General features: G+C 37.0%; 4 protein-coding genes across 6 annotated transcripts; all 4 read right to left on the minus strand.

Moving 5' to 3' along the window:
• Positions 1 to 210: 210 nt before the first annotated feature.
• NDB3 (NAD(P)H dehydrogenase B3) lies at positions 211 to 5,529 on the minus strand. The gene is made up of 11 exons (XM_012236098.4): positions 5,375 to 5,529; positions 5,178 to 5,277; positions 3,988 to 4,267; positions 3,215 to 3,421; positions 2,749 to 2,999; positions 1,993 to 2,212; positions 1,742 to 1,846; positions 1,261 to 1,533; positions 1,044 to 1,165; positions 686 to 805; positions 211 to 585 (listed from the first exon to the last, which is right to left on the minus strand). Exons 2-11 carry the CDS (start codon positions 5,258 to 5,260, stop codon positions 498 to 500), a joined length of 1,749 nt encoding a protein of 582 aa, XP_012091488.1. The 5' UTR covers positions 5,261 to 5,277; positions 5,375 to 5,529; the 3' UTR covers positions 211 to 497.
• Positions 5,530 to 7,540: 2,011 nt separating this feature from the next.
• On the minus strand, positions 7,541 to 8,819 carry LOC105649457 (uncharacterized). Its single transcript, XM_012236099.4, has one exon. The coding sequence runs from the start codon at positions 8,597 to 8,599 to the stop codon at positions 7,787 to 7,789; it is 813 nt and encodes a 270-aa protein (XP_012091489.1). The 5' UTR covers positions 8,600 to 8,819; the 3' UTR covers positions 7,541 to 7,786.
• A 3,252-nt stretch (positions 8,820 to 12,071) lies between these two features.
• Positions 12,072 to 15,485, minus strand: LOC105649458 (uncharacterized). Its single transcript, XM_012236100.4, has 9 exons — positions 15,214 to 15,485; positions 14,104 to 14,867; positions 13,814 to 14,002; positions 13,608 to 13,716; positions 13,430 to 13,488; positions 13,197 to 13,347; positions 13,024 to 13,118; positions 12,546 to 12,867; positions 12,072 to 12,410 (listed from the first exon to the last, which is right to left on the minus strand). The coding sequence occupies exons 1-9, from the start codon at positions 15,332 to 15,334 to the stop codon at positions 12,322 to 12,324; spliced, it is 1,899 nt and encodes a 632-aa protein (XP_012091490.1). The 5' UTR covers positions 15,335 to 15,485; the 3' UTR covers positions 12,072 to 12,321.
• A 903-nt stretch (positions 15,486 to 16,388) lies between these two features.
• Positions 16,389 to 19,119, minus strand: LOC105649459 (F-box protein At1g61340). Of its 3 annotated transcripts, none has more exons than XM_012236102.4 (4): positions 18,687 to 19,119; positions 17,234 to 17,517; positions 17,056 to 17,130; positions 16,389 to 16,951 (listed from the first exon to the last, which is right to left on the minus strand). In XM_012236102.4, the coding sequence occupies exons 2-4, from the start codon at positions 17,468 to 17,470 to the stop codon at positions 16,718 to 16,720; spliced, it is 546 nt and encodes a 181-aa protein (XP_012091492.1). In that variant the 5' UTR covers positions 17,471 to 17,517; positions 18,687 to 19,119; the 3' UTR covers positions 16,389 to 16,717. The 3 variants fall into 3 exon arrangements, with proteins under 3 accessions (XP_012091492.1, XP_020541211.1, XP_012091491.1); XM_020685552.3 differs by lacking the exon at positions 18,687 to 19,119 and adding an exon at positions 17,630 to 18,586; XM_012236101.4 differs by lacking the exon at positions 18,687 to 19,119 and adding an exon at positions 17,708 to 18,579.
• Between the last annotated feature and the right edge of the window lie 489 nt (positions 19,120 to 19,608).

A 19,608-nucleotide genomic window follows, 5' to 3' on the forward strand; every position in this document is an offset into this window, starting at 1 on the left:
CTAATTCAAGTTCAGTATTGTGCCTAATTTTTCCTAAATAACCATACACACTGGCTTAGAACAAATGTGTAGCTATGAACACAATGCGGGCCCAAACAGAACGATAACGGCCCAAGGCTCAAGCATGAGATAAGATTAAACGAGATCTGTGTTGGGCCACCAAAGAATATGAGATAAAGCGTACACCCTGAAGCATTCAAAATTCAGATCTTTTCCTTTCAAAAAGAAAAATTCAGATCTTTAATTAAAATATCTTAGCAGCAAAATCAGGAACAATAAGAATATTACCGATGTAGAGGTGACAACTCAGAGATTTAACTAAACATCCAAATATATCTGCCGAATTACTGGTAAACTAACGACGGGTTTCCATATATATGGTCATTAAATTAATTGAATAAGGCAAAAATGTGAGCAAAATTTTTTCCGTTGCTACCAGTTGTATTAACAGCACGTGCTCAGGTTCCGCAGGTTCAAGAATCTGTTGTTAGCTGGCCTCAAATGCCGCTGGAATCCCTCCCAAAAATGAAACGCCTTGTCCAGTCCGTTATCACTAATGCTCTTGTGCGCCAGCTCACTAGCTTGCTGAAGAAGGGTAGAAAATAAAACGGAAAAACAATGATGTTAAGAGGAGCTCAGAGTTTGGAGCAATTTGAGGATTTGCAAACAGAGAAAGATTGATTACCTGGCATAGACAGAATACCAAAGCCATTGACTACTGTGTCCAATTGAAACCCAATCACCAGGTAGTTGTGCTGCCGTTTGCTCACCTCCCAGTGGAGCGAATTGCCCAAGATGCCTATACCTGGAAAAAAAATTGACCATAAAACAAATCAGCATAAATTTCTTAACCGCTAAAAAGTCTCCATGAAGCAATTCCTAACAAATTCAGAAAGTTCCAAAGGCGGCGGCGGCTGCTCCGAAGAAAAATAATCACCACTTTGCAATCATAAATTAAATACATCGGGCCCCAGGAACAAATAAATTAATGCCCATGCACAAGCTTGCATATGGATGAAAGGTTATCGAGATAAGAGATAAACCTGAAAGGTTGAAACCGATGGCGACCTTCTCCCCTGAACCTAATAGGGCCTTCCGGATTTTTCTCAGCCTCTTCCATGCGGTTGAAGCATTTGGCAAGGTAGGCACCTTGTTGAGATGCAACCTGAGATTGTTGGATAAACAAAAATAATCAGCAGATAATTTTTTGAGAAAAAATACAAGCAAGCAGACTTGTCTGTGACTGAAGCATCATAACACCTGTGCGGTTGCTGGGAGATTCTTCATCTGAGAATCCACTTCAGAAAGAGCTGTTTTAAACTCCTCAATATTCAGTTCAATGGATTCTTTTGCAACGTCCCCTTTGGCAGCCTTCAGCAGATCAACAATATTGCTCATTTTCTTGTTCTTCAGATAAAGTTCCACTTGGGGATATCTTTGAGAAATGTCTTTAATGACTTCCTGAAATTCTTTTACCGTAAGTGTTCCGGAATTGTCCTTGTCTGCCTTCTTGAATATTGCTGAGATATCTTCCTACAAGCAGAGCAAAAATAAGTAAGAATAAGCCAAAAGAAAAACAGATGGGTGATTACTTTGTCATGGGGTAAACTAGAACAACGTTCAATACAAACAATGGCAGAGTATAAAGATGCTAACAGAAGTCAAAAACCACAACATCAATAATTATAAATTCAATTAGAGGTGATATAAATTGTAACAGAAGAGATACAAGAACAGGTACCATGACTTTGCGCTGGTTGATTGTGGCACAATCACCGAGTGCATAAACATTGTTACATCCCTCAACTCGCAGCCACTCGTCAGTTGCTAAAGCACGCCTGTTGTTCTGTTTACAGGAACAGACAAATGCATTGAAAGGGATTGAGATAAAAGACTGCTCATTGTCCGTAAGATTTTAAAGGAACTATTGGAAGAAAGACCCTAGACAATCAAAAACAAAGCATTACATCAATTCATATGCCTACAACATACCTGACCAATTTGCTTCATAAAATCCCTTACGACTGGACGAGTTCCAATTCCAGTTGACCAGACAACCATTCCATAAGGTACGGAAGCAATTTCTCCATTCCCCCTTACTTTAGTGGATATTTCTTTATCAGATACTCCCACAACCATGGAGCCTAATTTCACATCAATGCCATCTCTTTTGAACTTTTCTTCAGCAAACTCTGTGATTCTTTTGTCAAACCTGCAAATATGAACTTCCACAAGTATAACACATATTCTTCATGAAAATGTAGGGTGGGGGATATCCAAATAGTTTGAAAGCCAAATAGGAACTCATATGTGCAACAAATTTCATAACTAGGTGAATCAAAGAGCATATACTTTTGCTTTACCTTTTTTAAACTCCAATAAAAGAGGTGAAAAATAAGTACTTAAGACAAATTAACTAACTATTTTGGGAGTTGTCCTTATACTAGTTAGCAGTTTATGCAAGAACTTCTCTACTGTTTATAATCCAAAAGCAAATATATTATTAAGGATCCCATAATCTCGAGGACTTCATTTCTTATCAGAGTGGTCTGAGGCCTCCATTTATATCCTGCTTCGATGTGCTGGTCCTCTATGAGAGGATGGAATTAAACAAGGAAAGCTTCTTCCACATGCCTTTCGTTCTAGGTTATGCAGACAACAACATGATTCAATTTCCTATATAATGCTTTGAAAACAAGGATGTATGCATCCAACATGACAAAAAGATCGAGTTTCTCTGATCCTTACATGTTCAGAATATGGTCTGCTGCCTCGAGAAGTGTTATTTTTACAAAATCTTTGGCTGCAGGATATAATTTGACCAAGTCCTCATTAACAAAATCATGAAGCTCTGCAGCAAATTCCACACCAGTGGGGCCACCACCAACCACCACAAAATGAAGAATTCTCTTCCTCTCCTCCTCAGTTAAACCTGGCAGACTTGCCTTCTCAAAGTTGTCAATGACATTCCTACGAATCTTCTGAGCATCTTCAACCTCCTGCAAGTGAAAATGCATTGCATAGAAAATTAGCAATGTGTCCATAAAAGACTTGGTTCTATCACCAATATCCCAAACACTGCAGTGATATCTTTCCTTTGACATTTTTTGTCTTCCACTTCACGGTGTTGGACATCTTTATTAGCCAAAGAATTTTCCAAACAGTAAAGAAAGGAGGAATGCTTATATTTGAAAAAGGTTTCTAAGTAAATTACTTTCAAGAAATTGCAATGCTCCTCGACACCAGGTGTGTTGAATGTATTTGGGCGAGCTCCCATGGCTATTACAAGGTAGTCATATTCTACCACAAATTCTTTTTTCCCATTCAAATTGTTATATTCATTCGATCGGCAATAAACTTTTTTGTTTTCTGCATCAATCTTGAAACACTCGCCTTCCGAGAAACAAACATCCATTTTTTTCTGCACAAGGAAAAATAAGAACCAATCAGTGCTTTACCACATAATAACCACAAGATATTGGTTATCAAACATAATATTTCATATGAATGATAAATTTGAACAATTTTCCTTAATTTATGTTGTTAGCCTCTAGCTCTTCTTTTTTTCGAGAATTGACCAGTTCTGCTGCCCATAAATGGATGTTCCATACAGTTATTTAACACTTCAACAAAGTTCCCTTTCTCTTTTCCACACACCAATATATGATGTTCAACACTCAATACATGAACGACAATATGCAAAGAAAATTTAATCGGATATCTGAACTAAACAGTCCACAGGGCATTCAATTTAGACCTAGACTTAATATTGGATGTCAGAACACCAACATATCATTCTGTTCATGTTCAGAAACATAACATCATGTGCAAACATTGTCAGGAGAATGGTGATCAATTGGCAGTCACTGGGCAAAAACTATTAGAAAACATTTAGAAACAGAATAAGAGAATCTGAAATCTGAAATTGTGAAAGGGCACTGATTATAGAAACCACAAGCAAACAGTTTACAGAGTCAATTTGCTTACCTTCCTGACAATATTACGAATAGGTTCAACAATGCTGCGAGCTTCCACTGTACCAACCGTAACACTTGGTAGCAGGGGAGTAAATGCAAAGTAGTTGCGAGGCGAAATCACTTGGACATCATATGAGGGGTCATTTAGTTTCTTCAAAAAACTTGTTCCTGCCCAACCAGTTCCGAGCACCACCACTTTCTTTTTCTTACTCACCGTTTCGGGTGGTGGTGCCCTAGCAAGTACGCCATTGGATGAGTTCGCATCAGCATAAGCCACAAGGCCCCCACCACTGCAAAATATGGCATTGGCATTTGGAACAACCAAGAGAGAAACAGAAGTAAGAACAAGGGGCAACATATTGAATTACTAATTTACTAAAATTTTAAAAGAAAGGGCCAAAAATAATTGAGGAAGAAGCTCGAGTTGGCAAAAGCTTAAAATCTTCATTATTAACTACAATGGCCGTTTTTGCAACTACTTAAAAATTAAAATTAATTCATATGAAAAATAATAAGCAGATGATACAAACAATTCTGAAAATTGAATTGCATGTGCAACTCTTAAAAGTAGTGCATTTTCAAGATCTAGCTTAGCAAGTAACCACTATCCAATTAAGCAAGCAATTCAGTTTGCCTAAAACTATCATAGCATGTATTTAACAATAAAACAAAAATCAACAATATACCTTTCAAAAGGTTGTAAAACATAAATAAGAGAAATGAAAAAGCATAGACATGTACAAACTTTTCTTCTATGTTCTTAAAAATTTAAGAAAATTCGTGTGCCAAAATGTCAGAGACAGAAGAGCACTTTCACTTTGCTCTGCTCTGCTCTCTCTCCACCGTAACTATGTTTTTTCTCACTAGCGCATATTTGTATCAGGTAGTAAACCGAATTAAGGAATACAATAATACAAATCTCTATAATTAATGGCAATCAAAGAGTTCAAAACCTGCTAACACACGACACATGAAAAATAATAAAATAAAAGAAATGTATATGATGATATTAATAACATTAATAAAAAATAATGATTGCTGTAGATGAAAAGCCAATAGCATATTAAGAAGAATAATAGGCAAAAATTAACAGATCAAATCACGTACACAAAACAAATCTGACCAGAAAAAAAAAAAAAGGAAGAAGCAATATATGGAATGGAATTGAAAAAGAAGAAGAGGATGAAACAGAGCATATACCTGACGGCGCAGACCACAACAAACTTGGAGAGCAAAGGAGAGTCGCGGAAAGATCTAGATACGAATATACTAAAACCTCTCATTTTCGTTTCCAAAAATCCTGGAGAAAGCAATCGATAATCAGATAGCAACAATCAGCTATATTGTAATGGAAAGTTTTCCAATAAAACAGAGGAAAATCAACAAGAGAACGTTACACAGAGAGACGTGGCTTTGCTTCTTGAGTTATACAGCAGGAGAAGAAGCAATGGAGAAATTCTGGCGAGAGAGTCCAAAAATGTGGGAGAGAGCTCAAGCTGAAAACGTGATGGCTGTGAATGTCGTTGTCGAGATGGTTCCGGACCTTTTTGAGCTTTGATTGACTTGAAGGGCAAGGAAATTGCGGCACGTGCTGTGCATTGGCGATCCGTGCTGCGCTTTTATTATTTGTCGTTCTAATAAGTGAACGCGTGTTGATTCTGTGGCCCACGTCGTTTTATATTTTAGGGTTTGATTTGTAGGTCTGTACTGTAGTCTGTTCTGTATAGAGGTTGAATAGCTGTGAGCTGTTGATCAATAGCCGCCCACATGCTGATCAACGGAGTATATTTTTTATGTTCTCTCCTGCTGCACCTTTTTTTTTTTTTTTTTTTTAGTTAAGATTTTCGGTGGCAATCTTTAAGTTATTACTAATAATTATTATCAAATGCAAACGCAATCTGCTTAGCCAACTTACTTTAAAACGCAGATACATTTGGACGGAAAAAAATATACATATAAAAGGAAAGAAAATAATAAGAAAACGTTGTAAATTATATTTAAAAAAAAGGATTATATAGCCACCGGTAATCCATTATTGAATTCAGCGGTGGTTAAGTGGCTTAAAGAAATATTAGAGAAATTGTCAAGTTAAAGGGCATCATGACATCACATTCGCATGATTTTAACCCAAGCAGGAGTGTGTTTCTGCCACATGATTGGAGGACTCTTTAAATCTACGAAATTGGAATTTGCATAAATGTCTTGATGAATAAGAGAAGAGAAGAGTCGTGCTGGTTGTGATTTCTAGAAGAATGCTAGACTGTATTGACTTGTACCAATCGCCAACCACTCGTTAATAACATCTGCCTTTCGCCACTTTGACTTTCAACATTGATCAAATTCGTTTCGAACAATTGCATGTGGAATGCCCTTCCACCGTCATTTCACATGTCAAAAATTCTATTCTTTTTCCGAATATTATTATTTTTCAGTTAAAGAAACATTGGTGGCACAGATACGAAAAACCAAAAGATGCTTGGGTTTATACAATTAATAATTAATGAACCTAAAGCGGGCCCATAAAAGCTATGCACAGCAGTTTAGGCCCATGGACCTTGACGTCCTTTTGTTTAGTTCAGAAGATACGGCTGGTTAAAACAAAAGCACGAGTCTTATTCCAAAAGTGATAAAAATGAAAATTAAGGAAGCATTTGGCGAGAGAAGTTTCTCTCAGCATTATTGATCAAGTCATTGTTAACTGAACAGTTGTTAATGTTGATTGAAACTGTTTAATCTAGATGAGCATTTAGTCAAGTTTTTGGCATCTAATTCAGTCTTCCATGCTGATAAGACTGAGACTTTAGGGTATTCTTTCTCAACCACAGTTTCCTTCCGTTCAAAGGATCACCTTTCGCATGCACAGAACTGAATTCAGACGTCATTGCATTGTCCAGTGCAGTCTATCAGCACGCTTTGCCATATACTCCAATCTTATTCTCCAAAATGCAAACTAATTAACTAATTTTTGGAATATATTTCTAGGAATAAGACTGTATAAATTTTAGATTTAGTGACTTAAACGATTAAGATAGAGTAGTTGGAACTCCTTTAATCTTAATCGAAACTCTCGGATAGCTCGATATTCCCAACAATTACTTATTTTCATAATAACGAAGAGTATTTTTGGCATCTGTTTTATATTTTGATAAGATCAATGTTAAATTATTTTTTTGGTCATGTAATTTTTAAAAATATGACAAAGTTTGAGCTTGGAAGCATGAATTTCTGGTCTGCATGTGACTGCCATTGAGTAGAGGATTACCAATAAGATTAATAGTGTGTACCTGAACGCAAGTGTTGAGTGTATGACCAAACTAGTAGTTGATTTTTATTTTTCTTTATGCGTGAGATATCTCAATCAACCAAGTGTCCATGAACTTGTCAACTTCTTTGGATAGGAGACAGGCGCCCTCTCATTATCAAATGCTACAGTGCATTTCTGGACCGCATTGCCAAATAAAATCTTTCACTTCCATAGAATCGACACTTTCCACTTGTTACGTTATTATTATTATTATAACTTTAGAGTAAATAAAAATGATTATAGGGGTATGTTAGTCATGTCATGTGATAATAAACACATTTAAATCTTTGGATTTAGTGATTAACTGTGTGCTTTTGTCATCGGTTCGGTTTATACAACGCTAATTTGCTTATCATCCAAAAAAAGAAAAAAAATCCAACAGGACTCTAAAGTCTAAACACAATTTCCTTACTAACTGCTTTTTAATTAATCCACATTAACCATAATCAAGACCTGGCGCATCAAATCAAACACGTCATTTTTTATTTTTGGGCCTAATTATATCTCACCTGAAGGCATCGTTTCTGGGGGGAGATATATCAATTTCTATCAAATTATCTTCTTCAGCCTGAAAATCAAAACACGAATGCTTCCTGTTATTGTTACCAAGAGCTATCTCTATCAGTAACCCTGCTCTATCTTCCTCTTCCCATCTAAAGCAAACGCTTTCAGGGGAATCCCATCCTCCATTCATCGGTAAATTGCCGTCGGAGGAACTATCCGAGTCTGTTTCCGGATAGTACATTGACAAAGATGGGTATCTCTCCAGAGACAAGCTCCCGGCAGGATCAAAATCCTGATTCTTCTCATTCGAATCCTCTTTGTCCTCTTCTTCACCTTCGTAGGCCTCGTATATCACTTCCAATGGCGCCCTTACGTTCCAGCCAACGAACGTCTCTTCAAAATTTGATTTCGGATTCGGATCGAAATTCGCTTTAGCGTGGCATGCGACCCATTTGTCAACATTGGCCAAGAAAACAGATTTTTCTGCTTTATCGAAATTATCGTCCCTGTTTTCCTTTATTTCAGCGGTCTCTTCATTCTCAATTTCCTCCAGGTTTCGAGTATGGACTCTCTGGATGGCGCCGAGGCGGAGGAGAAAGAGCAAGAGAAGCACAGTTAAAATCAGAACAGGTAAGAGGACTTTGAGAGCGTGAGGGAAATAGAGGAGAATTAGGGTAGAAAGAGTGATAATGCAAGAGCAAAGAGGATCAGAAGAGAAATAAGAAAAAGTTTTTGAGGGAACAGTGTTCATGATCTCGACAGGAACTAAAACTGAAACTGAATTCAATCCCCACGGGGTTCCATTTCCTTCCATAAAGAAACAAATAAGAAAATAAGCGTGGACTCCGGAAGTAAAGATTTATGTGAGCGGAAATTTAAAATCCATTAAAGACCAATAGATTCACAGTAAGAGAAGCATGCAAAGATATTAAAGAGAAAAGAAAGGTAGAAGGAGAGAGATAGAGAGGGGTTTAAAGAGGTTCCTTGTGGGGTTTAAAGGCATTTTTTTCTAAGCAGAGTGCGTAAGAGAGAGGCATGGAATACATCAAAAAGAGACGAATGGGTGATGTGGGTATCATTTGTTTCCTGTACAATTTGTCAATTACCGAGATGGCCTTTTGTAGTATTATTACTATAAAAATCCACAAAATCACCATTAAAAGTCTAAAACAGAAAGTTTATTTACTGTGTGCATGCATTTAATTACTGCATGAAGCCCCCCTCGAGTCAGAATCTAATCGGACGCCCGTAATTATTAGTCTTGATTCAAGGTTTTGGACCACATATTTTTCTTGGAAAATCCAGCATAGAATCGAATTTCACTTTCCATCTTGATTATCATTATTGGGTTCGTTTTACCTCATGAATTTATACGTTGGTATTTTCTTCCGTTTCTGGATTGTTAGTTGATACTTTTTGTTTTGATTCCCAGATAACGTGTCATTCGTGAACAGATTCGTGTATTTTGTTTTTGGTACTTGAAATTGTGGAAGGGAATGCAGCGTTAAGTTTCAGATATCAATTGTACAGCCGACAGCTTACGAAACAGCTAATTTTACCGATTAAAATCATATATAGTATTATGATGGAAAAAAGTATTTTTTCTTAGTGCCTTTCTTGCCAGAACCAAGTCTTATGTGCCTCTAGGTACAGTCTTACATACACTTGAAAAGGCTCATCTTGAGCAGATTAATAAGGTTGAATAGAAAAGGTTAATCAATGATTAGAAACAGCAACAGTAATTTCAATGGACAATTGGGACTTGTTGATAGAACATTTTCAGAATGTGGGTAACCACACGTTACAATCAACTTTGCAGGATTTTTTTTCCCTCCATCCAATTAACTTTTTCAACAAAATCCTTTTCTTGGGTTATCTTTCTTCCTTTCTTTTCATGGCCTTATAGCTAGCCAGGAATCAATCTCCTTTTGTATGAGATGGTAGTTGTCTTGTAATACTGGGGACATATTGGCAAAATTAAATACTTTCTGACCTGCCAATTGCATTCTTCCATGAATTGTCTAAGGATTTTTCAGATGGACGCTTGCAGTTGATTTTGAAATTGTTAGCTGTACGATCAAAAACTGCCGCTTCCCATATTAAACTTAATTTTCAGAATTGTAGGTGAGACTAATGTGAAGGAAAAATGCCAAAGAAAAATAATTTGAAATGAATTATTTTAAAGTCATTAATGAAATATGAAAATATAAAATCATGTTCGATAAAGTTCACGGAGTCACAAAAATAATCATATCACTTTCGGTTTTATATTATATTTGTACCATTAAGGTAATTATTGACCTCAGTAAAGGAAGAAGGAATTGGAAAATCCAGTTAACTTTCAATGGAAGGACTTTACATGATTGCTTTTACCTTATTAGGTACTCTAACAAACAAGACATCCCTTAAACAAGTACTGGAGCTGCATAAACCGTTAAGGAATTTATTTACTTTGACATTTGATAGTACTTAACGAGTTAAATGTCTATTGTCTAGTTAACATCAGGTGTGGTGGGATTAATTCAACACTCAACAACTTAATTAGGCTAATTAATTAATTACAAGACAAAGTCACATGCAATTCCCAAAATCTAAACTTGTCCTATCTACGAGTAATAGTCCCCAACAAGCAATCATGACAGGTTAACAAGCAATGCATGCCAATTACACTTTGCATGCTTAATTAGGAGTTAGATAGGAAAGGAGAGTAAAGAGAAAATAATTAAGAAAATTAAAAAGAGAATGAAAAAGGGAAACTAAAAGAGCCGTTGTTCTTAATTACACTATTTATACATATTGAAAAAGGAAAAAAAAAAAGGATTTTTCTTTTTTCTTTTTCCAATTTTTCTAAAATAAAATTCTTTCAAACATATGGCATGGTAATTAAGTAAATAAATAGATTTTCTTTTACTTCAATTAATTTTTTCTTTTTGAGTATTAGAAAAAAAGATGATTTGGTAGCACACACACTTACTATTAGATTAGACTAGATGTGTAATTAAATATTATTAATCTAGACTGTGCGGAGGGCGAATTACTAAAATTTGATGGCTGGATATAATAATAATAATAATAATAAAAACATAACTAACACAATTAATAATTTTTGCTTACGATGCACGTGCTGTGGACAAAAGGAGGTGTCCCTCATAAAAAGCAATAGGGTCGTTGATCATTGAAAAGTTAAACGGAAAAATAAAATAAAGCAAAAGGCTTAGCTTTTAGGTTCTCTGACTATAGTTCTGGTCAGGTCTGGCAAAGGAGGTAGCTAGTAGAGTTCTCTCTCAACTATTATAAGATGGTAATTTGGGTCGACCACAAGATGAAATGCATGTTAGCTTGACTTTCAAGAAAAATAATGCATTGAAGTTTAGGTACAAGGTCCCCCAGATAGTCTGATTTGGGTATGGGTTAAAGGAAGTGTATCTCATCTTGATAAGAAAAATCAGGAATTTTGTGTAGTCAGAGAGAGAGAGAGAGAGAGAGAGCCATATCCAAATGCACCCTTTTCGATCTGCTATTAAGAAAGTATTTTTCAGTGGAGTTATTAGTTCTCATCAACTCTATTGGTTACTATTTGGACTCTAATTGAAATTTCAAATATGTAATTTCACAATCCTACAAATTATAGTAACGACAAAAGTCGAGTCATTGTCCATAGAAATGTATTAGAAAAGAGTAAATGTATAAAACCTTCCAAAGAGTGGTGCTTTTTCAACTCCCTCTAAATGGAGGTTAGTTGGTCGTCAGCCGCTCTCTGGATAAGGATTTTTGTTTTGGATTATTACTATGGCTTTAATGAATAGAGAGAGTCTCTAAGGAGAAGAAACGAGATTCAGGCACAAGAAAAATGAGTTGCTTAATGGTGGGAAACCGCCGTAACATAAATTTTGCACAAATAATAGTGATTATTAATTGTGGCAGACAACAAATCTAGACCGTCAATTCAACGTTATAAGTTGTAACACAAGAGAACCGGGGCTGAAGCTTATTTTATCCGAGGCAAATATGCATATTGTAGCTCATAATTCCAAGTTAGGGACGAAGGAAGAAGGTAATAGTGGTGGGGTTCAGATGATGAACAGGTGATAGAGAATATAGAACTTTGGAGAGGCTTATCACATGGTACAGTGGTTAAGGGTACAATGCATTGGGACCTATTGCTTTCCTTTTAGCCCTAGATGACTCCTCAAATTTGGTCATTTTTCTTCGGAATTCAAAAACTTGCAGCCAACTAAGAGAGACTCTGTGCTCAGTGACTGGATCCCAGTCATGGTAGCTGAAAATGACATCATTATCTATCCTAGATTTTTATCAAGTTCAAAATAATCTAAATAAGCTCAGCAAGGGCATAGTCTCCTTTTTATATTACAAGATATTTCGGATTATACTCGAGTTATATTTACAGAATCCAGTGGTTCAGCTCTTACAAAAACTAAGCAGTTCCACGTGAGATGCAACTTGTCCTCAGGCTTTTTGCTTCAATTTCGAGAGATTCTCTATCTCCTGAAACTCTGAACAAAAACCCGTAAACAATTAGTAGTACCTTCCAGGGTAGTTTCCATATTGAGGCCTTGATGGAGTTGAAGATGGAGACAAGGACCAAGGTCTTCCATGACTTGAACCTGAAGCAACAAATGAATCAATCATAATGACAACAAACCAATTTAAAGCAAACAGTAAATGAAAAGTTCAAATCCTTCCTAACCAATTAACCAAAAGTTCACATCATTACTAGATCAATGTTATATAGTAACTACCATAGGAAGGATATGTAGGCGCTCTTGTAGCCTGCGGCCTAGCTTGATGACCTCCAGCGGTGTTACATGCAAATGAAGATGACAACAAATTTTCACCAGGGTTAGCTTCAATTAGGTTACACCTATAGGCGTCAACAGCCCCATAGCTCTGGTGGTAAGTGTCAGGTCTACCTCCAGGAATAGCACCATAACCTCCAGAATACCCGCTATTATGTTGTGGAACATAATTTTCGTAAGTACTGTAAGGAACAGGTGCTCTAACTACAGAGGGATATTGATAAATTTGATATGTTCCAGACGAAGAAGCTTGTCCTTGATTTACCTGCAGTATTTTAGCAAGAAGCACTAAGATGTATATTCTGGTGCGGTCAAGATAAAACAACTAAGAAGTATAAATATTAGAGCCCAAGAGCACTCAATCTTCCTTGCAGAAAAGCAAAGTAAATTGGGCCAGGACAGAATGGGTAATCCAGCTTACTTGGTTGGCAACTTGATACCCATTATTAACTGGACGCGGAGTTGGAACCAATGGAGGATGAGGTGGATAAGAACTCTCCCATTGTCCACCACTCACTATTCCAAGGGCAATGAGATCAGGACTTCATTCACATGATATATGCATAAATCAATAGCAACAAGCTATGCAAAAACCTGATAAAGCTCCTTCATTTTGCCCTGAAGGTCCAGTAGATGAAGTAACAGAACTTTCCCAAATATGAGGTGTAAAGTTGGTTTTTAAAGTAAGTTTCATATCCTCCAAGTATTCCTGCGACTCTTCTCTACCAAGTTCGGTAAATATAACCTTACAAAATGTCCAAAAGCATCAGTCATATGGCAATCTGCAGCTGCCAAATGAAATAAAGCATAAAAGTTTCCCTATTCACCTGGTCAAAAAACTCATCTGAACCAAGCATATCCTTGCTCGTGGGCAGAACATAATTAGCTGCCAAAGAATAATCAGAAAAGCCATAATAAGAAATATCATGATGCAAATAACCAAAGGGACTGGAGCTAAAAATCAAATTGATCATCCAAACTATGCAAATTATTGTAATTGAATACCTAACATATTATTCACAGCATCAGCCGGAACTTCCTTTCCCATTTCTTCAAATCTTCTCTTTGCACGAAACTTCAGCTCCTCTGGTTTCGGAAATACCACAACCGCAATCTGATTTGTGATATAAAAAAGATGAAATAAAAAAAATTAAATTAATATGCCAAACTTCCTTCTATAAACAATAAGAATAATTTTTTTTAGCAACTACCTTATGAAAATTTGCAAATGGTCTCAATTTACGTTTGCGTGCACTCTTGAAAACATTAGTCTGATCGATAACATAATTGCGGGGAGTCCTAGCTGCCCTGGTTAGTAGGATATCGAATATTTCATTTGCTTGACTAATCAAGCGATCAAAACGTTCACCATAGTTTTTTTTCCGCAATAGTCCAGGAACCTATAAAAACAAACCAGTTTTATAGAGCCGTAAAACAATTGAAGAAACACTCAACTAGGAACAGATGACATTCAAAGCAAAAGGTTATAGGAAATGGGAACCTTCATTTGATCCAGAACCAAGTTTGTTCCAAGCAAAACATATCGCCTTTCAGGATGTTCTTTCACCCATTTCTCAGCCCATGTAGTCTTACCTGAAGCAGGTAACCCCACCATCATCATTACCTCACAGTCCTTTATGTCAGGGAAAACAGGTCCCATTATTGCATTTCCATCTTCAATAGCTGAAGCCCAGGGTTGATATCCTTCTTCAGGAACGAGTCCATCTTCAGCACTGAACTGCAATTGAACCTCTACATTTTTCAATAAAACATGAGCAAATAGTGCTGATTCCCATTGCAGCTGTTTTGTAGGAGAATCCACCACTCCAAGACCTGTTGGACCAGCATTAAATTCCCTTGCAATGCCTAACCATTTTCCATTCTTGGAGAATCCTATAGAAGCTAGTGGTCTACTTTCAAGATCTACAGCACACACAATTATATCTCCAACTCCAAAATTTTCACCATAATCTGAAAATTTTCCAGCAGTAGAGAATTTTCCAGTTCCCCCAAAACCAAAGCTGTGCGAGGTCTCGCCAAGATTTCCTACTGCATCATCTCCTCTTGAAATTCCAATTCGACAGACATGCTGCTGATCTGGGGGTGTGTCTTCCATATTAACTGTCTGCGCAGCGATAACTTTGCAACCAAAACAGTACTTCCCTGCAGTAATTCCAACATTTGCACGAGCACCAGACCAACAATAAGCAAACCCTCCTTCGTGAAGTGCAAAGCCCTTGACACCATCGTTTTCAATATTGAAATCTGGAGAAATGATAGAATAAACACTGATTATCAGACACCTAGGAAAATAATAGCTTTTTAATTTTACACGAAGTGACAAAATAAATAAACAAATAGATGGCCAGCCATTTTCCTATCACCTATATTTCACTTTCTTCTATTATTTAATCGTTCTAACAATTACTTGTACTTCACAAGAATAATTAATAACTGCAGGTCTCAAAGCATACAATTTTAGATATCAGATGCCCAATCCAATCCCTTCTCATAAAGCTACTCAATGTTTCAGCTTCTTTGCTCCTTTCTCATATTCTGTATCGTTTATCAAATTATTCCTCTTTTGATGATTAAGAAAAAAATAGAATACCTAAATTGCAATCAGCAGGGTTGAGAACCACGCGTTTCCGGTAAGACCTTGCCTTTTTGGACTCAGGCTGCTCAGGTTCAGATTCGCCTTGAGGTTGGAGCTCGCGTTTCGCGGAAGCCATTGATAATGAGAGTTACCTCTATTTTAAGCAACACAATTAGAAGAAGCGCTAAATGAATCGAGAATTTTTATAGTTCAACGCACGCAGTGTAAACTATTAAGCCGTACGTGGCGACAGAGAGAAGAGAAGTACAATTTACAAAGGCCTGGATGGACTGTCGTTTTGGTTTATCTCCTATACCGGTCAACCGACTTATGACGTTAGGCTTTGGTTTTAGAAACACCATTGTAGTTGGGCCAACATTGGGCTGAGTCCCAGATATTCTATTCGGATAGTCTGTTGTCCGTACACTCATAAAATTTGAACTGAAAGTGGGGAGTTCTGATTGATGGTCCAAGACTGAGTAGGCCAGGCCTTGACCAATAAAAATTGAAGATACAAGAATCGTAGAAAGTAAAATAAAACACTGTAATCAACAGGGACGGGTCCCCATGCCCAAAAAAAGAGAAAGAAATCCTTCAAATCAAATTGTATGCTTCAGAGAAAGGAAGAGCATCTGAAACAATCAATGGTTTAGATTAATGGTTTAGATTAATGGGAAGATTATTCTCAGTATTTTGAGCTTTAAGTTGCTCTGCGTCATGCTACTTGTACTTGCTACGAAACCCTTTGTCGCTACCAGCAAACTTTGCACCCCTTTTGATGTTTTCTATTCTTTCGTAGAAGTTTGACACCTGGGGATTAAGAAACTAGAGAACAACTCAACTAAAAACTGATCATTCTTCCTTTATTTAGGAACTTGTGCTTGAACATTGGAGGAAGAATTGTATATACAGTAAATGCATGCTGTCTTCGATATAAGTGGAATTCGCAACAGCTGTCTGCCAATGTTCTCCCACATTCTGCACATTCAATCCTTTCCACTTGTCAAGGCTAATTAGCTACAATTAAGCCCCTTCAGTAGTTGTCAAGTCTAAAACTGCGATTAATTAGCTATCCTTAGCAGTTAATGACTCCCAAAATCTAAACTACCCTCACGAAAACATAATCCCCGACTCAAAGAAATGATCCATAATTTAAACATTACATAAAACACTAATAAAAAGAATTAAAATGCAGCGAATTATTCTTCATTTTATTAGACATAAAGCGTATACAGATCATAAACACTATGACATTCATTCTTTTATCAAACTAGAAGGGAAAAGATTGCCCTTAAAAAGAATATCTCAGTAACCACATGTACACCCACAAAAGATACAAACAAGCCCAATACTTATCTTCAATGGAAGATTTGAAGAATAAAATTTGGCCTGTAAAGATTCTTGTCATGTACAGAACCTACCAAAAACGAGATCCGATAACAAACAAGATCTCCACCCCCGTCTTCTTCTATCTACAACAAACAACAAATTCGTGTTATTTACAAGACTTGCTCTGCGTTCACGTCTCTGTTTCCAGGAACAGCTCCTTCCTTGGGGAAGCAAATAATGCCACTGATATGTCGGCGAGATTTTTCCCATTTAGTCTCGACTTGTAAGATCGTGGAACCTTTGGTGCATTTGGTGCCTCAATATCTTCGAATTCGCTTGGATTTTCGAAATCGATTGAAGTTCGAAAAGCTGGAGTCTTTTTTGGCGTACTATAGGCGAAGTGCCATTTTTTAGCAACCAAAGTCTGTTAATCCAAAATAAACGAAATAATCAGCAATCACTCACTCATAATCAAAGCAATCAATAAGTTAATCAATGAATAAACTAAAAATGTTCAAATGCACTTACAGCTTCTCTAATTACTGTGGAGACATGGAAAAGCTGCTTCAGATCATCATGATCCACACCGCAGAGAATCTTAACCTGCAAAACAAAATTAGAAATATTATCACTAACAGTCACTAATAGTTGAATTAGAAACCAGAAGAGAATTATCCGAGCTTAAGAATCTAGTATTAATACTAACCAGAATATCCTGAGGCAGGCTTTCAAGAGCAGATTTTTCAGGCTCTAAATTGCAATGCCTTTTCAATGGAGTTTGGATAGGCGAATCGAGAGGCAAAAAGTCTTCACTGTTTGAAATTAAAATCCTTTTTCTTCCAAAACTTCGTGTATATTTCACGAACCCAAACCCTAATCCCTCTTCACCAAAAATTCCAGTACGCCTTGACTTCATTGAATTGCATCTCCTTCCCAATGCCATTATGAGCAAGATATTCAAATTCAAATAACAAATCTTCTTTCCTAAATCTGCAACCAAACAAAGGGAAGCCAAAATCAACATCAGATTAGGCTAATCAGAAAGCAGAAACGAACAGAATTAGAAACAGAAGCCAGTATCAAAACCAAATCAAAAGAAGACCTTTTTGAGTTTTTCAAAAACAGAAGGAGATCGATAGGAGAATATATGAGCAAATCTCCAAGAGAGAGAAAGACAGACCTTTATAAAACCCTAAATTTGAGAGAGAAAGCGTTGCTGTTAAGGTAAAACCCTTGTTAAGTGGCGAAAATGGAGTCAGAACCGTGTTTGAAGTAGAGAGAGTTTTCAGTTTTGCTTTAAAAATGTAAAGTGGCGTTTATATAGCGTGGAAAAGATAGTGTTCTACTCTTTTTAAAATGGAAAAAATCCGTAGCACTGATAATAAATATAAATAATAAATAATAAAACAACAAATAAATAAATAAAATAAAAATGAACATCTATTCGGTAACGCGGTTAACGCCAGAAAGTACTGGACGATTCCAGTGAAAAAATCTTCCTCCGTGCGGGTTAAAGTTATCCTTTTGGCGGTTAAAAAAATAAAATAGTGGAATAGGGGAAAACTAGCCGTTTGAGTGGTGTACGTGGCGAAAGATAACTCGAGATAGGAAGGAACTTGTGTGCTGGCTCCTGTGACGTGGCTATGGTCGGTCCAAGTCGGCTGCGTCGGTGTCTTCTCGAACACGTTTTTGTGTTTTTTAACTTTTTTTTTATTTGATAAGGGTGTGCCGAATATTTGTTTATAGTGGCAGGTGACTGGGCAATATGTACGTGGCAGAATGGTTGTGGATGGTGATGGGTGGATGTCTGAGTGGATGGTGGGGATTTGAAGTGAATGTGCTTATCGGAAGATGAGAGAAGTAGCTGAACCGTGTCCAATGGTTTGTTTGACTAAAGATTCCGAAACGGCGGCTGACCGGTGGTCGTTGGTTAGCTTGCGGGTTGCGAACGATGCTAATCTAAAAAGTGAGTCAAAAACACGTCAATAAAGCTTTTTAAACTTTAATAAAAACGAATGATGGCTAAGAAAAAAGCATGTCTTTTCGCCTTAATTAGCAGACAGATCTTGTTTTTTCGTCGGGGATTCTTGATCCTAACAATAATTACTTTAATTAATTAACTGAAATTGCAATATAGTAGTAAGTTTAAGACTCAATACCAAGTAAACCAAAAGAAAACTGGTAAGGCCTTCCAAATCAAGCTCTTAAACGCCTTTCTCAGTGACTAATTATTGCTCAATCAATACTTCAATATCAACTACTTGTAAAATCTCCTCGGAGATGACATGTCGCAAATCTTTTATCCAAATTTAATCTGCAAGTGAACAGCCAAGGTTTCTTAAATCTTCTTGACAAAATTCCGATTCCATGGCAACTGATAGAGACGAATGAAGAGTATCATCCCTACTGTATACGCTGTCAAGACAATTATGTTGTCTCTTTAGTTTATGAGAAGGTTGTTCTCTGGTTTGGCTCTTATTTTAGAAGGTGCAATTGAAGAGAGTTTCTTTAACTTCTCTGTTATGAAATTTGTTTTCCGCCTCCTCTTTGAATTAAAGAGTGATATGAGAAACTAATACAGGAGAAGCTTTTAAATCAGAGATTTCCTCGCAATGTGAAATTTATAGGGAAAGTTTTCCCTCGGTTTGTGTCTGACCGAAAGCGGAATTTTCAAGTAATAAATGGGCCTACACAGAAAACATGATTGGACAAACTTGGGCCTCTATTAAATTAAAATGCTAGTCGACTGCAAATGAAATGAGCTGTAAACCACATGATGAAAGTTGCCACGTGGCTGTCTCACGTCCAGATATGTTGCCATCTGGTAAAAGTACATTATGACAGTGGTACCAATCTTCCACGTCGCGTGGATCAGCGTCACACTCTGCAACGTGGCAGAGACACGTGGTAGTGCCACATCAGCAGACTGGCAACTGCCACACCATCAATGTGAGCACACAGATGCTAGTCTGACACGTGGCTTCTGACAACAAAAATGCTGCCGTGTGGCAACTCGTACGCACCTGCCACATGTAGAGTTCCCTATCAGCATTATTTGCCGCGTTGGGGCAATATGCCAAG

This window comes from Jatropha curcas, chromosome 11 (assembly GCF_041381405.1).
Source record: "Jatropha curcas cultivar XTBG-Jc1 chromosome 11, XTBG_Jcur_1.0, whole genome shotgun sequence".
In the NCBI taxonomy this organism is placed as follows: domain Eukaryota; kingdom Viridiplantae; phylum Streptophyta; class Magnoliopsida; order Malpighiales; family Euphorbiaceae; genus Jatropha; species Jatropha curcas.

What these genes read in the sequence shown, in the direction of transcription:
- NDB3 (XM_012236098.4), bottom strand. Translation starts at nt 5,260, where the DNA reads ATGAGAGGTTTTAGTATATTCGTATCTAGATCTTTCCGCGACTCTCCT. An exon ending in TTATGAAGCAAATTGGTCAG is followed by an intron (nt 1,847 to 1,992) that starts GTATGTTGTAGG and finishes TCCTGTAAACAG; the next exon opens with AACAACAGGCGTGCTTTAGC. An exon ending in ATCTCCCAGCAACCGCACAG is followed by an intron (nt 1,166 to 1,260) that starts GTGTTATGATGC and finishes CAACAATCTCAG; the next exon opens with GTTGCATCTCAACAAGGTGC.
- LOC105649457 (XM_012236099.4), bottom strand. Translation starts at nt 8,599, where the DNA reads ATGGAAGGAAATGGAACCCCGTGGGGATTGAATTCAGTTTCAGTTTTA.
- LOC105649458 (XM_012236100.4), bottom strand. Translation starts at nt 15,334, where the DNA reads ATGGCTTCCGCGAAACGCGAGCTCCAACCTCAAGGCGAATCTGAACCT. An exon ending in CCCTGCTGATTGCAATTTAG is followed by an intron (nt 14,868 to 15,213) that starts GTATTCTATTTT and finishes TCATTTCTCCAG; the next exon opens with ATTTCAATATTGAAAACGAT. An exon ending in TGGTTCTGGATCAAATGAAG is followed by an intron (nt 14,003 to 14,103) that starts GTTCCCATTTCC and finishes TTGTTTTTATAG; the next exon opens with GTTCCTGGACTATTGCGGAA.
- LOC105649459 (XM_012236102.4), bottom strand. Translation starts at nt 17,470, where the DNA reads ATGGCATTGGGAAGGAGATGCAATTCAATGAAGTCAAGGCGTACTGGA. An exon ending in GCCTGCCTCAGGATATTCTG is followed by an intron (nt 17,131 to 17,233) that starts GTTAGTATTAAT and finishes TTTGTTTTGCAG; the next exon opens with GTTAAGATTCTCTGCGGTGT. An exon ending in CCACAGTAATTAGAGAAGCT is followed by an intron (nt 16,952 to 17,055) that starts GTAAGTGCATTT and finishes TTGGATTAACAG; the next exon opens with ACTTTGGTTGCTAAAAAATG.